Genomic DNA, 17,686 nt, shown 5'->3' with positions numbered 1-17,686 from the left:
TTTCAACAGCAAATTCATCACTAGAAATGCACTATATAAATTTTCTATACATTTAAACAGTGAAGAAACTAGTTCTAACACGTTGGATAGCCAAAGATGGAATTAAGGAAGGTAGGCTACATGAATGGATCCCAGAGAACAGAGAACACATATTTCAAGAAAAGGCAGTAAAAGATCTCACCCTGCCATTGATAATAAGCCAAAAGTCCTTGGGTGTGCGATGCGCCATCACTTCTTCAAAAGTGAAAACTTTGACGACAACCCCCACATAAAAATGGCAGCCCTTGAGATTATAAAGAAGAAGAATGATTAAAGCACATAATAAATATAGCTAAAACCCAAATCAAATCAAATAAAAACGACATCCCCCTTCTTTTTTTGAAAAAAATAATGACAAATAGTGATTCGACTACTTGCCCAGATTCTGCCACACAGAGAGATAGCTAGAAAATTTGGGATAAAATATTTTTGGATTAAAAAATTGATTTTTTTGGACGGTGGGAAAAAATAAAATAAAAAACCTGAATATCTGTCTCCTGTCAATTTTTGTCCCTGTATTTTAAATTTTTTTAAGCAATGATTTTTTTTTTTCAAAATCCAATATCAAGATTATTTTTTTTTGACACCATAAGAAACACATAGCAAAAACATAAATTGCCAAGTCTAACTGCCAATTAATACAATATAAAAATATTAAATTAAAAAAAGTAGATGATCAGAATAGAAAAAACACAAAAGTAAAAAAGAACAAAAAAAAAGTGCACTAAAAATGCCTTTTTTGTTAATGCTCATAAATTGGCATTCAGAGTGTTTACTTGTTTCCTTGTGAGAAGTCGAATAGAGTATTAAGCTCTGCTTGGATGGGTCAACTAAAACAGAGAAAACCTTTTTATTTGTTGCTTCACCTTAAAATGTTTAGTTTAAGTTCATCTCATGGATTCTGAAACAGAGGAACTCTGTTCACCTTTTCCATTTTTATAAGAAAAAATACGATTTCCTTCTGATTTTTTTCTAAAATTTATTTGGCGGAGGAATCCTTGGAAAGAATTTACCCCACACACCAAAAATTTCCCAGGATTTTTTCCTGCCTTTAGATGACTTAACTAGGACCAACCAAATCGTAGTAGCTAGTTAAGTTGTGGTTTTACATCAGATCCTTTATTTGATGGAATATCAAAGACATCATACTTGCAAATGTAAGAGATTCGAACTGTACAATCATAATATTAGACAAAAATGTAGACTATCATCGTTTTACATTGAATCAGAACAGAAGGAAACTATCAACTGAAGTTTTTGTCCATCCATGGAAAATCCAGTTTTTCTTTCTTTTCTTCTGTTTGTAGATGCCAAAGTAGTTGGCAATCGATGTGTGTGAAACTGAAGGGTTTTCCATGGATCAGCAAAGACTTCCTTAACTGTCAATAGCCATCACAAAAATACAAATGCATAAACTACTACTAACTCAAAAGGATTCACCAAGGCTTAAAACTTACAATATTATTATGGAAAGCCATACAAAGTCTCATCGAGTTCGAGGAATTCACTCATCCATTCCAAATTCAGAGGATCCTCATTGGAGAAATCAAAGAATCCATCCCCACCAAAGCTAAATTTTGAGTCCTCAAGTGTCTTAGAGGTACCCTCCTCACTTCTCTTGGCAACATTATCTATCTCCAGTACCTTGGTTTTCACAGTATCAGGTTCTTGCCATGTCGAGCTCCTCACTGGCTTCTCATTTTGCTTTATCTTTTTGCTCAAATGAGAATTCCAGTAATTCTTGATCTCATTATCAGTCCTTCCAGGCAGTCTTCCAGCTATCAAAGACCATCTAAATAAGGAATAAATTGGTTCAAGTTAAAAGACTGGAAACAACATATATGTCATCAGTGAAAAATAATAATGAGGGAGAGGGAGAGGGAGAGGTGGGGGGAGAGAGAGAGAGGGAAATTGTGATAACTTGCCTGTTTCCAAGGAGCTTATGAAGCCTAACTATCAAGTCCTCTTCTTGGTCAGATATGTTACCTCTCTTAATATTTGGTCTAAGATGATTCATCCATCTCAACCTGCAACTCTTACCACATCTGTTCAGACCTGCAGTAAACAGTATGATCAAACCCAAAATACTTGATGACTTCTAATTAAACAGCTGGACTAAAAGCTTGCGTTTGTCTTTATTAAAGACATTCATGATTAATAAACTCCTTTAGAGTACCTGCTTTGGCTGCAACGGATCTCCACCTCTTTGGACCATGAATTTCAATGACTTGGGCAAGTTTTTGGTCCTCTTCAGCTGTCCATGCTCCTCTGTTAGCTTCCTTTTTATTGCATTTACTGCTCCTAGGAGCCATCGGCTTTTTTCTTGTTTTTCTTCTCTCTCTCTCTCTCTCCCCCCTCTCTCTCTCTCCAGGAAACAAGATTGGTGTTTCAGACAGGAAGACAGAGTTGGAGTGAGTTCCACTTCCAGTCTTCAAGTTATATATTCTAGGAGTAAATAGATGGGGGAGATACGGTCTCTTTCCTCTAGCTACCTTTCTTTGGTAAATGTATGAATCCCAACTAACTGTATATAATATTAGTGCGTCAGAATCTGCCTCTCAGTCTCCCCAAGTGAAGCCCGTACGTATGGCTCATGATAGTGGGAGAAGAAAAATTCAGCACGCCACTAGTCTATACATGTGAGCTGCCTATATCCTTATCCAGGACAAAAATGTAATATGGAAACCACTGTTCACTCATATTGAAACGTGAATTATAATTTATAGTGTTTTGCTTTTTTTCTTCCTTTTGTTTTTTTTTTTGTGTTATTATTGGATTTTTGTTATAATTTTTTTCAAATCTGTTAATTTTATCTTTTAATATTGAAGTAATTAAAATTTTAGTTTTATAATTTGTTTTTTTATTATTTTATCTTTCTATAGGGTTAATGTGGTTTGTGAATTTATCAAGGTAATTCAAGTTACCCTAGTTTACAGGTTTGGAGAGGTGTCTTTTTATTTTTATTTTTATTTTTAAATTAAACTTGATTTTTTTTATCATCTACTCTTTATATAGTTAACAAAAATAGTTTTTTAAAAAAAATCATGTTATTAAACTTTTAAAGTCCATGAACTTATTCACAGGTTTGATTATTTGACTTGTTTCACGAGTCTAGCAAGTGTAACTTTTTTTTCTTAATTAATTTTTTTTATTTCATCCTTATATATTGAGTTAATTGGAGAAAAAAAATTCAGCATTGGTTTTGTTTCACTTTCTATGAGGTTATCGTGGTATAAAAAAATCTCGATAGTGGGTTGGTATTTGATTTTGCGATCATCTATTTTTGTTATCAAATAGTTAAACAAAAAATATTTTGAAAAAAAAAAAAACATACCATAATCTCAATGGAGTCCATAACTTGATTTACAGGTTTGTCGTGTTAGCCCGTGTTGCTAGATTCACATGTTTGATGAGCTTATTCACCGATCGGATATGCTCTTTTTTTATTGTTTTTAATTTTTTAATTTTACTTTGCCTTTCAATATTAGATTGGTTGGAAAATAGATTGCATGATTTATTTTTTATTCTTTTCTATAGGGTTATCACTATCTTAAATAAGTGTCTATTTTTAGGTTAATGCTCAATTTTTGTGAATATATATTTTTATCATATAATTAAATAATATATATAAAAAAAGTTATTAAACCTAATAGAGTCCATGATCTGAGTCGCGAGGTGACCAGAGTCGATATAATATGTTATTGTCTTAATATTTTTAAAAACAAAGTTGTTATCTTGAGTTTTTTAAGAGCCAAACCATATTTTTTTCGGTCATCAAGTTTGCATTTGGAACCATGAAATCAATCGATTTAAGTCGAGCTAGCTCTCATGCAGTTTAATTGGAAACTAAAGTTCGACAAAAAGCTAAGTCGGGAGGTTTCAAGATTAATCCACTGATCAGGTTTAATAACACTATCAAAATTATTCATGCTCTTAATCCCTTTTTTACATGTTAAAAAAATAGTCTGACCGACAGTGAAATACGAGCCAATAAACTAGTAAAATCTAACTACTAATGTTACTCAATAGAAGCATGCAATGGTGTGCGCATTCACACACAACCAATATTGCTTTAGGGGTGTTTGACATGAGTTTTTCAAAAGTATATTTAGCTTTAAAAAATAATTAAATTAATTTTTTTATTAGTAATTTATAATAATTTTGATATACTGATATAAAAAATTTTAAAAAATATTATTATAATATATTTTCAAACAAATAATTATTTTAAAAAATAACCCGCAGTATAATCTGAATCACCCCTCCTTTATTGCACGGAGAAGTATAGAACTGTCCGAAGCCAGCATGCAAGCTCATTTGCATGTGATATGTTCTTGTTTCACGAGAGATATGGACTCGACACAGTTTAAAATACAAGGCTTGGGGCATCAATCAAGCACGTTGATGACAACGAGAAGGTCAAAACGACAGTCAAATCCATCACTGCATCATCAGTATTAAAGCTTGGGACTTTAAAATAAGTAAGGTACATATGAATTTATTAATTATTATTTAGATTCTTCCTCTTTCACGGTAAAATGGATGCGTCTATTCTCCCATGATCACATGATACTGTTCTCTCCGCTTCATGAATCTCTGTGCCTCTTCACACTAATTTATTACATATTGTTGTGTCTGTGTTGTCCCCCACGTGCCATCCCTAACTGGCCCTATCTTCTTTGTTTCGCGGACCGCCCTTTTGGCACAGATCCATCTTGCGGGTGCACCGTTACATGGTGAATCTCCTAGTTTGTTTTTTAATTTATCTTGACAGTCAAGCTATATGCTCTTCGTGTTAGCTTTCATACGTTTAATATCATTTTTTTTATTCGGAACTTAAATATATCATCCACTTGATATCTTCATAAAAATAATTACTGTGTTTATCGTTTTTTTTTTATTAGTGAGCTTTTATGTATGTCATTTACGATCCCTATCCAATAATATGAAAGATAGTCAAAACATGTTGATTTTTTTTAAAAATATCAAAATAATATCCTTTTGATCATTAAAAAAAAAATTGAAGCCAATCTAGGTTAATTCTCCTTATCCATTATCTAGGTCTCGACCTAGATCAACTCTAAAGTAGGTTTTTAAAATTGATAATAATTTCTTTTATCCTTATATATTTTGGTTGATAGATTTTGAAATTAAATTTTTTTTACAATAATATTTTAGAGATAAAAAAATATTTAAAGACATGTTCTCCATGTACCTTCTATTTTAAAAATATAAAAATTCACTTCAAAATAACAAATTTATTTTTACTTCTTTATCATTATCTTTTTATTCGTAGCCAAACATACAAATCTCCTTGTCTAACCGGTGTTTACAGTATTTGCAAGCTTTAGAGTGTGTTTAGTATTGTGCTAGCTGTTGTGGCTGTGGTTTGAAAAAAATTATTTTATAAAAAGTACTTTTAGTTGAAGTTGGTTTGAAAAAATAGATATTTGGTTCAAAACCGTGATTGAAAATGAGGTTGAAGAAAAAATAGTTTAATATGTTTAGTTAAGAATGCTTTTAAAATTGAGGTTATAAAATAATTTAAAAAATATATATTAATATTGATAATTTTTAATTTAAATATTATGAATTTAACTATTGCTACTACATCATGAAATAAATCATACTTAATATAAAATATTTTTTATTATTCCATTAAACCATTTACAATTCCATTATATATAAAATACATTCGACAAGAACTACAGTTTCCATAATTTTTCTAGCGTGTAATAAAATTAAATAAAATATTATTAGGTATAAAATTCACTCTAAACTAATTTTTTAAAAATAATGTTAAAAAAAAAAGTTCATGCAGTACAAGTGAACAGTGCAAGTGAATTGCACTGTTCACTATTCACTTGCACTGTTCACTATTTTTGAAGTGAATAGTGCATCAATGTACATTATTCATGTTAATTGCATTGTTCATTGAAGAGTGTAATTAACATAAACAATGCAAGAAAATCATGTGAAGGCTGCTTCTTCCAATCCTGCGTTGCAAACACAAAAAATAACGGGACCCATGAACAGTAATTTCAAAGTGATTTTTATTTAGAAATGCATTAAAATAGTATTTTTTTATTATCATTATTTTAAATTATTTTTTATATGAGCGCATCAAAATAATCTAAAAACACCAAAAAAATATTAATTTAAAACAAATAAAAAATAAAAAAAAATTCAAACTTTTTTTAAATATTTTTAAAACACAAAAACAAACAATAACTCATGCTTCCCACCTCACAATCACTGACTTTACAAACAAATTTTGGCTAATAAACATGAGATTTGTATAGGAACTCTATGCTCACAATCTTCAATATCAGCAAATGGTGGTTGAGGTTTCTTCAAATCCTCTGCAGTCAAGAGGCTATCTTCATCAATCAAATCGGAATCATCATCCACACGAACCTTTATGTTTTAAATTGCTACTTGTAGCTGTCTAGGGATTTGCTTTAAATAATTTATAGCAGAGCGATTAAGTGATGGTTTGTCATGAATAAGGCACAGCAGCGCCCATCTTGTGCGTGGCCTGGCATGCAACTTTATATAAAATACTGGGAAATATCTAAACTCAATCATCTCCTAATCTTTTTAGTCAAAGGAATGCTGATGGTCAAATGAAATCAAGATCAACTTCGACTGCAAACCAAAACATTAATTGTTATTAATGAATTTGTGGTTAATTGACTTTAATTATTTCTATTTTCCTAACTCGTCTAAGATGAAACAGTATTCAGTGACATGGGACTGCCATTTCTCAGAGTATATTTATAACTCTATTGTTTATTGCTTGATATTTTGATAGTGATTAATTTTTAATTTATAAATATATTAAAATAATAATTTTTTAAAAAATTTTAAAATTAGTTTTTGATGTTAATTCATCAAAATATATGAAAATACTAAAAAAAAAAATAATTTAAAACAAAATATTTTTTTTATTTTTTTTAAATAATTTTAAAAATAAAAAAACAAATTAGCTCTTAATCCCAATAATATTGAACTGCCAAAACTTTTCAAGCAATTTCATCAAGTATATTCTAAATTCTAGTGATTAAATTTGTTTATATCCTTTTCTTTTTCTGATAAATACTTCCAAAAACCCATTTATCTACCTTATAAATTATGGTCAGCCATGTAAAAAAATAAATAAAACAAGTGATATTTTTTTATATAGCCAATCATAGTTTAAAAAAAAATTGACTACGAGCCCGTTTGATATTATAGTTGTGGTTGGTTTTCAAAGTGTTTTTTACTTGAAAATACATTGAAATAATATTTATTTTTTAAATTTTATTTTTAACATAAGCACATCAAAATAATTCAAAAATACAAAAATAAATATAAAAAATAAAATAAAATTTATTAAAAATATATTTTTAAAATACAAAAACAAACAAGTTAATAGAAAAAGGCTAGCATTATTTTATGCTTTTGATAGAAACTAGCAACACAGGTTCAAAAACATATTAAATGTTCTATTTTGGTAATGTGTTTAAACTTTTTTTTTTTTTTCAATGAAATGACTTTGAATTAAAATTTTTTAATAATTTTGATGTATTTGGATATAAAATAATTATTTTAATATAGTTTTAAGAATATTGGTATATAAAAACAGTCAGAATTACCAGACACTCACTATAGAGCAATAAAAAATAACAGCTGGTGAATATTTTTCTCCTGGTGTCCGGCCTGTTTACTCGCCGTCGGATATGAATCAGTTCAGTTTAACCCCAACTCTATGGTCGATAATATAGGTGGAATAATATCTCATTGGAAAATACAACCTTTGATTTGACTAGACTTATTCACTCATTGCTAAAGACAAACGACATACTTCTTACGTACAAATCATCGATGACATCAATCTCTTTCAGCCACTCCCTAGCTCGCACAAAGAAATCACCATTTATCTTGTTCTTCACCCCAATGATTTTTAATCTTTTAACTTATTGTCAAACTTTTATTGTTTAAAGTTTAAAATACTTTTCAGATTCTCTCCTTCTTTTTAGATATGTTTTATGTGTTTGTGTTTTATGGAATATTTTACATAAAAAATAATACATTATGAAAAAAATATCTTAGAAGTTAATCTTTAAAATTTTATTTATTGAAAAATATTTTTAATTTATAAAATTTCATAAAATATTTTATGAATATTAATCTACTAATAATATTATCAACTATTTTAACTATTATCTCCACCTCGACCTTACAAATCAAGATCGTGTTAGGACAGTGAAAAATAATATATTTTAAAATTAATGTGTTTATAGAAATTTAAAGGTATACATTTATAGATCAAAATGTTTATAAAATTCAAAATACAACTTTTAATTCAAATTAGAAAAATAACTTTTCAGTCATGCATAATTAATAAATTAATTTACACACACACATGTATGCTTTCACTAAAACATTCAAATTTAAACAAAACCTCTTTTCTCTTCCTGTTCTCTTTATTTACATAATATTCAACTTATTATAACAGAGCAAACTGATTACAAAGCTCAAATAATGATCTAGATAAAAATCATTTTTATACAACCCTAAATGATAGATAATCTATAGGAAACTTCCAAGTTAAAACCCTTTAAAACAATCAAAGTTATTTAGGAATAGATTCCCGAGCTTGATAATTAGTTAATAATTAATCATACCAATCTAATTTATTTTTTTTAATTAAGGTGATCGATGACATATATTTGGTTTTTGGTAAACCAAGGTAACTTATGGATAACACATGCAAAAAATCTTATTTGTTGGAAGTTGAGACTTTTCAATGCTTAAATAATCATCTTTTTTAAATAGAGAAAACACAATAATATTTCAGAAAAAAATGCTTTTCAAAAATATATATACAATAGAAAATAAAGATTATGAATCTTTGTTCTGAAGGTCTCATGATATATTGAAATGTACCTTCATCTTTATAATATTTTGAGTTATTTTGTAAGATGTATTTAACTCATTTTATTCAGTTAAAAGATTAAAACATGATTGATTATGATAAACTTAAACCCACCTGGGGCTCAGCTTGACACATTGTCAAGCCCACTCAAGGTTGGGTTTGTTTGCACCAAACCCAACGCACCTCCACTGGGTGTGTTTGGTGCAGGTGTGTGCCAACTCAACACACCCAAGAATTTTAAAAAATTATATATGTATATTTTTTTTATCTGACATTTATTAGTAAGATATATAAAAATATATTAATAAAACATTGGTGCATGAAAAAAAAATAGATAAAGAAAAACAAGAAGAATATACAATTATGTGTAACAAAGCTTGTTTATAATTTAAGGCAAAACATTTTTTTTTACTTTGATTCAGTTTTTTGACATTTCCGATTATAATTAAGTTGGATTAAAATCTAAACTGGATAATTATTATCTATTTTTTTTAAGTAACAATAATTATATGGGCCAATTTATGTGTTTCACATAATAACCTTTGATGGGCTTTATAAAGTCAACGGATGCACACTCCACCATAACAAAAACGCGCGGGGCAGTGAATTACAAGTTTAATTACATTCAATTTGTACCTAAAAAAATCATATATATTTTTTATAAATTCTTTTTTTGTTAGATTTCACTATATTATTTATATATGCTCTGTTGCGGGTTGTATTATTTTTTAAAAAATTAGACATTGCTAACATGTTTTTTAAAAAATAAAATTAAATGGTATAGGAATTGACCGATAGGACTCGACTGATTTTGCAAGTCCAAAAGCAACTTGGACAATTAGAAAAAATGTAGTTTGATTAAAAAAAATTTAAGATGACATCTTTTTTTTATATTGAGATAACAATATATTTGATCGATCCAAGTGTTAACGTAAAATTTGCTATCAGGATTATAAGATCGTGATAACCTCACAGAAAGCAAATGAAAAATCATTTTGAAGATCAATTCTCCATCAACCCAATTTTTAAGAATGAAATTGAAAAAAAATCAATAAAAAGATTAAAAAAAAGACTTAAGTTAGCTCAAGTTAACTTATCAAGCTTTGATTATGAGACTGAGATAACCTAAAAGGAAAAAAATAAATTACGAGCCTAATTCATAACCAATCCAGTATTGAATGATCAAATTAAAAAAAAAACAAGAAAAAAAGGACATGAAAAAAACTTTAGTCAACTCGATAAACCTGTGACTCGAGTTACGAGACTGAAATAACTTCATAGAAGACGAACTAAAATAAATTATAAAGCTTAATTTCTAATCAACCAAATATTGAAGGATGAAATTGAAAAATAAATTATGAAAAGGAATAAAAAGAACTTGAGTCAACTAAGTTAGCACGAAAATGTCGTGAATCGGGTATTGAAACTAAAATAGTCCAATGGAAAGCAAACTAATATCATAAATCTTAATTGGGTTTTGAAACTAAAATAATTCTATAAAAAAGTAAACCGAAATAAATTATGAAGTTTATTTTATAATAAATTCAATTTTAAAAGGTAAAATTAATGTTACAAGATAAAAGTAAATAAAAATACTTTTCCAAAAAACAATACTTTACGAGGAGATTTCTCCTTTTCAGTTAGTTCTTAAAAATTATTCAAACCAATAAAATTACAATATAATGACATACACATGGCTTGTTTAACTTAATTTTAGGATGAAACTAACCCCAGTACTAACTAGATAGGGGATCGTGTTGCATCACAGGTTAGCCTAAATCCTTTTCAAAGTAAAAAATGGATGTTACGGTGACTCAAGTGTTACTTTAAAAAAGAGAAAAATCAAGACTCGGGTTATTGACTGTATTAAATTTAATAAGCTTGGATTATTTAAATAATATGAATAAAAAGATAAAACAACAAGAAAAAAATTGATAAAAAAAAAAATTAACATAAAAAAGATTAAAAAGACTCGACCCGGGCTCATCTAAAGTTAGCATGCTAGATTTGCTATTTGGTTATCATATTGGGGAAACCTATCGAAATAAAAATGAATAAAACTATAAAGCTTAATTATTAAACAACCTAACATTGAAGGGAGAAACTAAAAAAATATATTTTTTAAAAAAAGATTTGAGTCAACAAGTGTTAAACCTGCTAACCTAGCGACCATTAGCACATGATTGAGATAACCCCACGAAGAAAAGTGAAGAAAAAACATGAAGATTAATTCCTAATGAATTAAATGTTAAAGGATAAATTTTGAAAAAAAAAATCAATTCTAAAAAAGAACTTAAAAAAAGATTAAAGTCAACTTGCGCTAAACTTCGAAACTTATGACCATAGTCATGAGCCCAAGACAAAATATAAAATTGAAAAATAACTAAATATTGAGAGATAAAATTGAAAAAAATATAATAAAAAAGGATCCAAAACAAAATAAATAGCAATAAAAAAAAGAACATGGGCTAATTTGATATAAAAATAATTTGAAATCAAATGCTAAGAGATGAAATTGAAAACAAAATTCAATTAGAAAATGATAAAAAAATAGTAATCAACAAAATAGGGACCAAATTTAATATAAAAATTAAATTAAATTAAATTAAATGATGAGGAATGTAATTAAAGAAAAACATTGATAAAAAAAATAGATTAAAAAACAAAACAAGTAACAATCAAAAGAATAGAGATCAAATTGAATAAAAAAAAAATGAAGGGCACCTTTATATTTTGGTAGGACAAAAGAGAGAAACGAGGGAAGAGAAGAAAAAAATCTACGGGAGCCCATTTTCATTATTGTATACACGCGCCACACAACTAGAAAAATCATGACGAGACGCTTCCAAAGCCTCCGTGAAAAATGGTGTTTGCATATGGGACAATGGATGATTTTTTTTAAAATATTGCTTTTAAGGGTAATATTGTATTTTTATTATTTTTTAAAATATAAAAAGACTGAATTGCCCTCGATTAACCTTTTATAATTTTTTACTCTTAAGGGTAATGTTCGTTGATTTTTTTTATTATGAAGAAAAAATAATAATTTTATTATTATGATGAATAGTAATTTATGTCTGGTAACACAATAAATTTGCCATGCCAATTATTGTTCTAATAGTAATCTTAAACCTTGAAAGAAAGAAGAAAAAACAAAAAACTTGAAATGCCCAAAACCCACCATTCTTTCTAGACACATTACATGTCTTATAATTGATGCTCTATTGAGATATTATGCAAAAGTTAGTTTATAAGAATTATAAATAGGAAGCATAAGAAGAAGAGACGTGAGAGGGGGGGGTCATATTATAAAGAAGACTTTTACTATTATTGAAGAGATTAAAACACATACATATTTCATATCTCATTTAGGTTTATTTAGTAGTTACTTTTTATATTTTTCATGTTTTCAAAACTTAATTTTTTTATTTTATCTTTGAGTTGGGCTTGAGTGAATAATAGCAAAAAGAAGAGAAAAATTAGAAATCAACAAGAATTTTCTCTTTTGAAATTGTCTAGAATTAAAATAAAATGAAAATAAAAGACACTTTTAAAGAAGCATGCAACTTTTCTATCATGCTTTAGGAAATTTTCGTTCTCGGATTCTTCAAAGCAACCTTCTATATTTTGGGTATAAATTTCTTTCTAGTTGAGAAAATAAGGTGATTTTCATGATATTGAAAAGTTAACTTAATAGGCTACAATTCTTAAGCTTATCACTTGGTCAATATCGGCTTATATTAAAGAGAAATTTAAGCTATAAATTAATGGTCCGACATGATAAAATCACAGTTGTTTATATAGATGGGTCAATTTTATGAATTGGGCTAGATATGCTAAAAAAGAACTAGATAAAGTCTTATATATTCTTGAAAATATCTTGAAATCTAGTTTCTAGAAATTTTTAAGGTTTATGATTTTGTATTCTTCGGAAGAAGTTGCATTTGTTCTAGTATCAGTGGCCCAATGATAGAACTATTTGTGATTTTTTAACTTTTTAACATCACAACTTACCATTCTTGGTTATCAAGCATCTAATCATTTGTGGGAGTTAAGAGACATGTAAATATTTTGTTTACTTCATAATAAGTTGGCTATAAGTTGTCAAACATATTTAAAGGTTCAATTTGAAAGAGGAAATAAAATTTCTAAGCTACTTAGAAAACAAAATCACTAATCAATAGGAATTTAATTCCTAAATTTTCTCCTAATCCTAAGAGGAAGTTTTTTGGAGGTTGGGTATATAAAAAAAAAAACAATCAAAGCTACCCAATTTGTTTTTTTTATGATCCGACAATCAAATCTGGATTTATAAATTTTTTCTTAAACAAAATATTATCCAATGGTTGAGTTTAAATTGATACCTTTTATTTCATTTCTTTTAGAACAATCACAAACACTATTTTTATTATGAATTTACTATTCATGATTCATGTAAACTACTTATTTGTAAATGCCCCCAACAAATCTATTGATCTTTTCCATTCTAACCTATTTCTCTTTCTCTAATTTTTTTTAGTTAAGTCTTTCTAATTGTATTAAATAGAATCGATCCGGTCTCAAGAACAAGAAGAAAGAATGGTATCTTTGATCTTTTATGAAAGATTTTTTTAACATTTTTTATTTGTTTTATAGGTGGACAAATATAATGAAATATTTTGAGTTGTAATGTATGATCAATTTTTCAAGATATTTCGTTTCTATATGAAAAAAATATGATTACTTATTATTCTTCACAACTGATATGCTGTCTTCAAAATGGCCTTAGCCAATAGTGAAAAATTATTTTATTCTCTAACCTAATCTAGCATTTGATTATTATACCAAGATAAAAAAAAAAAAACATAGATAGTTGTGACAAGTTTATCTTGTTTTAAAAATATAAAAATTTATTTTAAAATTATCTAAAAATATATTTATTTTATGTATTCAACTCTATCTCTTTAATCAAATATATTTTTATCTTTTACATACTTTATCATGTTGATTTTTTTTAAAAAAATAATAATTAAAACACCAATAAAGATTATAAATATAAATTAACCCACGACTTCCAAGTTTATCTAACAACCGAATGATTCGGACTATTTTTCGAGGCGGATATGCCACCATGACAAAACCTTGCTCGAGGACGAGGATGCCCTTGCTCGTTAAACCGAAAGAAAAGAAAAGGCACCTCCAAGTTAAAACGACGTAGTCTCTTCTCTAACTTAAGCATTCCTTATTACATCATCATCTCGCCCGATGGATAGGCAAACGAGTGGATAACCCCTCCCTCTCCTCCTCTCTCACTCTCTGCACCCGCAGCAGCAGCAGCCCACCATCTCATTAACAAATTTGCCTCTCTCCAACAATGTCTGCCTCCACTTCACTCTCCTTCTTCTCCTCCTCTCTTTTTCTCTCTTCTTCTCACAACAAAATCCCCAAATTGACCTCCTTATCCACTACGAAACCCCAATATTCCCTTAAATCCCTCTCCATTTCTTGCCAAGTAGCAACCCTCCCAATCCTCTCTTTCACCGGGGAAAAAATCGGCGAAACTTACCTAGACCTCAAGTCAGCGCCACCCGAGACCGCCCGTGCTGTCGTTCACCGAGGAATCATCACAGACCAACAAAATAAGCGACGTGGCACTGCCTCAACTCTCACCCGCGGTGAAGTTAGAGGCGGTGGCAGAAAACCCTACCCTCAAAAGAAAACGGGGCGAGCTCGCCGTGGGTCCATGCGCAGCCCACTTCGCCCTGGTGGTGGCGTGATATTTGGGCCCAAGCCCAGAGACTGGTCCATTAAGATAAACAGGAAGGAAAAACGGCTAGCCATGTCAACGGCTTTATCAAGTGCTGCGAGTGAGAGGGAGAGCGTGATTTGTGTTGAGGAATTTGGAGATAAATTTGAGAAGCCGAAGACGAAGGAGTTTATAGAAGCAATGAATCGGTGGGGATTGGACCCGAAAGAGAAAGTTATGTTTTTGATGATGGATGTTAGTGATAATGTGGGATTGTCGAGCAGGAATATTGGGACTTTGAGGATGTTGACGCCCAGGACTTTGAATTTGTTCGATATTTTGAATTCGGATAAGTTGGTTCTTACGCCCGATACTGTGGATTATTTGAATGGTAGATATGGAGTTGATTTTGAAGGAGAGACCGACGAAGAGGATGATCAAGATGAAACTGAAGGTTAAATTGATGGCACTGTGGTTATTTACGTTGTTTTTTTTTGGTAATTGTGGTTACTAATTTTGAAATTTAGGATAGAATATGACGTATTTGACAATTTCTAATGTCTGAAATTTAATTGTTTGGCTTAAAATTATACTCTGTTACCCTTAAGTGAGCTGCTAACTCACTAATACTCACTAAAATGCGAAATGTAGATAAAATTTGCATCATATTGTGATGGTGTGGAAAGGAAGTGATTTTGTTTTTTGCTGGTTTGGCAGTAAGTAATGCAACTGATGCGTTTGGCAATTGTTCTGTAGGTCTGTGTTTTGTTTCTTTATAACTAAGAGCTGTTAGTTAAGGCTCTGATCTGTTATATTTGTTTTTGAATAATTTGTTTCAATGTCTTGAATGCTGTCATTGCTTGCTGATTCAACATAACCGTATACTTGTTTCTTTTACCTGTTTTTGCAATTTTCTCGTTTTAGTTCTCTGCAATTTAATATGGCTACTGGGTGTGATGAAATTCTTGAGTGCTTTTTTCGTTGTGATGTCTCTTGGATATTCTTTGATGCTTATCTTTTGTTTGTTCTTGGTCCTGAGATGCAGAAACAGAGGGAAATGAAAATGCTGATGCAGCAGACTGATGGTGAAGAATTTTCTAACCACCTTGACCTTGGATCATTGCCCTTCATATAACCATGAAGATGGTCTCTGTTGTGCTGAAGCAGACATTTACCTGATTTTTGGGCTGCACATTTATCATTTTGCATGGGTTTTTTTCGGTATCCCTTCCATGTATTGTTTTTCTATCAATTTACTCATTCTCTTGGTTGAAAATGTATCTAGTTAGGCCAGTCACATTACTTGTTATTCTATCTGAGTATTGCTTTTCTGTTCAGCCCTTTTCTTTTTCCATAATTCTGATTACTTATATGTTTACTCTTTTGCAATCTATTATTGTTCTGTTCTTGTTTTTGGCAATCTGCATCTTTATAAAATGCCTCAGCAGATTGCCAATTGTTAGAAAAGAAAAAATAAAACCGGCATATTGATTCATATTTATTGCTCGTCAATCTAGGAAGTCATTATCATGATTTGTGAAAAAAGTTTTTGTTGGTGGTGCTTGTAAATTTTTGAAGCAGAAAGTTCAGGCAAAAAAATTAAAATAGAACTGGCAGTGAACGATGTTTTATAAGTTGATGATATAGCTATTATTTCATCCTACACTTTTAAGAGTGTCTAGAAGCAGAATTTGGTAGCTAGCAATGGACATTTGGTTACTGATGCTTCGCCATCTGTATGCATCTCAAGTTTGAGTCTATCCATTCTCACATTCCATGTATGACAGCATTAAACAATATATGATACAAAAACGGAGTCAATGGTTAATTTTTAACTTGTCAACATAACTGCTTTATTCGTCAGATGCTTCTCTAACATGTGTGTTTTGGTCTTTCAGAATTCTATTAATACGAGTAGGGATACTTCATGTGTCTTTTAAGACTGCTAAAATTCTCTTCATATGCTTTAGGGAATGTGCATTAATGTTTAGCACTGCACTGCACAGTTTCTTGCTTCGATTAAAGTTCATTTTAGCCTGAATTTGGCTCGTGCTAGTATCTTTATACTGTCTTGGAATGCTTGAACTCAATTTGCCTTCCGAGCCAAATAGCTTACTGTAGTCAGGCACTTGATTTACTTCAGCATCCTTGAATTAGTGGTTTACTCTTTTGTGCCCTCTTAACTCCTTGTGTGATGCATCCCATGCCTGATTCACTTCTTCTTCTTGTTAAGTTTTTTTTACTTGTGTAGTGCTTTGACCCCCATCAAGATCGTGTCCTTTTGCGAGCTTGCTATACCTTGTGTATTTTATAGATTGTCCTAGGCTTCAAGATCGATGTAGGATTTTAGGTGTGAATATCTTATCTAAGTTTGATACTTAGATATAGCCGTTGAATTGGGTTTGACTGCTCACCTACGAATAGTAGTTTTTTATTTAATTAGATGGTGCGAGTGGATTAATATTTTATTTGTAAAGGAAATATTTGTCATAGGTTTGCTAGAACAGTGTAGTTGAATGACGCGTAGAGCAGAGGAAACTTGGGAAAATTATATTGCCTGCAGCAAAAAAGATGATATAAAAAATTCATATGGAGCCTCGTGTTTTACTCGCTTTACGAATCCTTTGCTTTATGCCTATCCGTGGGTGTGATAAACGAAGTTGTCTCCAGAAGTTTTGTGTTAATATTTCTCACTTAAACAACTGATTAGCTATCTCTAGTCATTTGTAACAGCAGTTTCAGCAACTAGTCGAGGCTTTCATCTCATGGTTCTCTAGTCTTAGCAGAATTCTCTTGATATGCGTAGGGTGGAGCAAAAGTTTCAAAGAAGACAGCTGATATTTTCGACTTGAATTTGCACTTGAGTTTAGAGAATGTTAGAATTTCTTTCTTCTTTATGAAGTAGGGTAAGTTTTGGGTAGTTTGTTGGATTTGACTCGCCCGAGTTTCAGAAAGATCAATGTCAATGATATGCCATCAGTGAGTGAGCACCAATTCAGAAG

The 17,686-nt window shown here is 30.1% G+C and overlaps 2 protein-coding genes across 2 annotated transcripts; one reads left to right on the top strand and one right to left on the bottom strand.

Moving 5' to 3' along the window:
• Positions 1-1,202: 1,202 nt before the first annotated feature.
• LOC118030731 (transcription factor MYB114) lies at positions 1,203-2,627 on the bottom strand. Its single transcript, XM_035034957.2, has 3 exons — positions 2,216-2,627; positions 1,965-2,094; positions 1,203-1,831 (listed from the first exon to the last, which is right to left on the bottom strand). Exons 1-3 carry the CDS (start codon positions 2,349-2,351, stop codon positions 1,504-1,506), a joined length of 594 nt encoding a protein of 197 aa, XP_034890848.1. The 5' UTR covers positions 2,352-2,627; the 3' UTR covers positions 1,203-1,503.
• An 11,559-nt stretch (positions 2,628-14,186) lies between these two features.
• Positions 14,187-16,021, top strand: LOC118030730 (large ribosomal subunit protein uL4c). Its single transcript, XM_035034956.2, has 2 exons — positions 14,187-15,138; positions 15,730-16,021. The coding sequence occupies exons 1-2, from the start codon at positions 14,313-14,315 to the stop codon at positions 15,765-15,767; spliced, it is 864 nt and encodes a 287-aa protein (XP_034890847.1). The 5' UTR covers positions 14,187-14,312; the 3' UTR covers positions 15,768-16,021.
• Positions 16,022-17,686: the final 1,665 nt, after the last annotated feature.

Source organism: Populus alba, chromosome 6 (genome assembly GCF_005239225.2).
Source record: "Populus alba chromosome 6, ASM523922v2, whole genome shotgun sequence".
Lineage (NCBI taxonomy): Eukaryota > Viridiplantae > Streptophyta > Magnoliopsida > Malpighiales > Salicaceae > Populus > Populus alba.
The sequence above is the reverse complement of the archived record's forward strand: the minus strand, read 5'-3'. Positions and strand labels throughout refer to the sequence as shown.

Coding starts and splice junctions, on each gene's coding strand:
- LOC118030731 (XM_035034957.2), bottom strand. CDS start 2,351: ATGGCTCCTAGGAGCAGTAAATGCAATAAAAAGGAAGCTAACAGAGGA. Junction 2,095..2,215: donor ATCCGTTGCAGCCAAAGCAG/GTACTCTAAAGG, acceptor TGTTTACTGCAG/GTCTGAACAGATGTGGTAAG. Junction 1,832..1,964: donor CATAAGCTCCTTGGAAACAG/GCAAGTTATCAC, acceptor TTCCTTATTTAG/ATGGTCTTTGATAGCTGGAA.
- LOC118030730 (XM_035034956.2), top strand. CDS start 14,313: ATGTCTGCCTCCACTTCACTCTCCTTCTTCTCCTCCTCTCTTTTTCTC. Junction 15,139..15,729: donor TGATCAAGATGAAACTGAAG/GTTAAATTGATG, acceptor CCTGAGATGCAG/AAACAGAGGGAAATGAAAAT.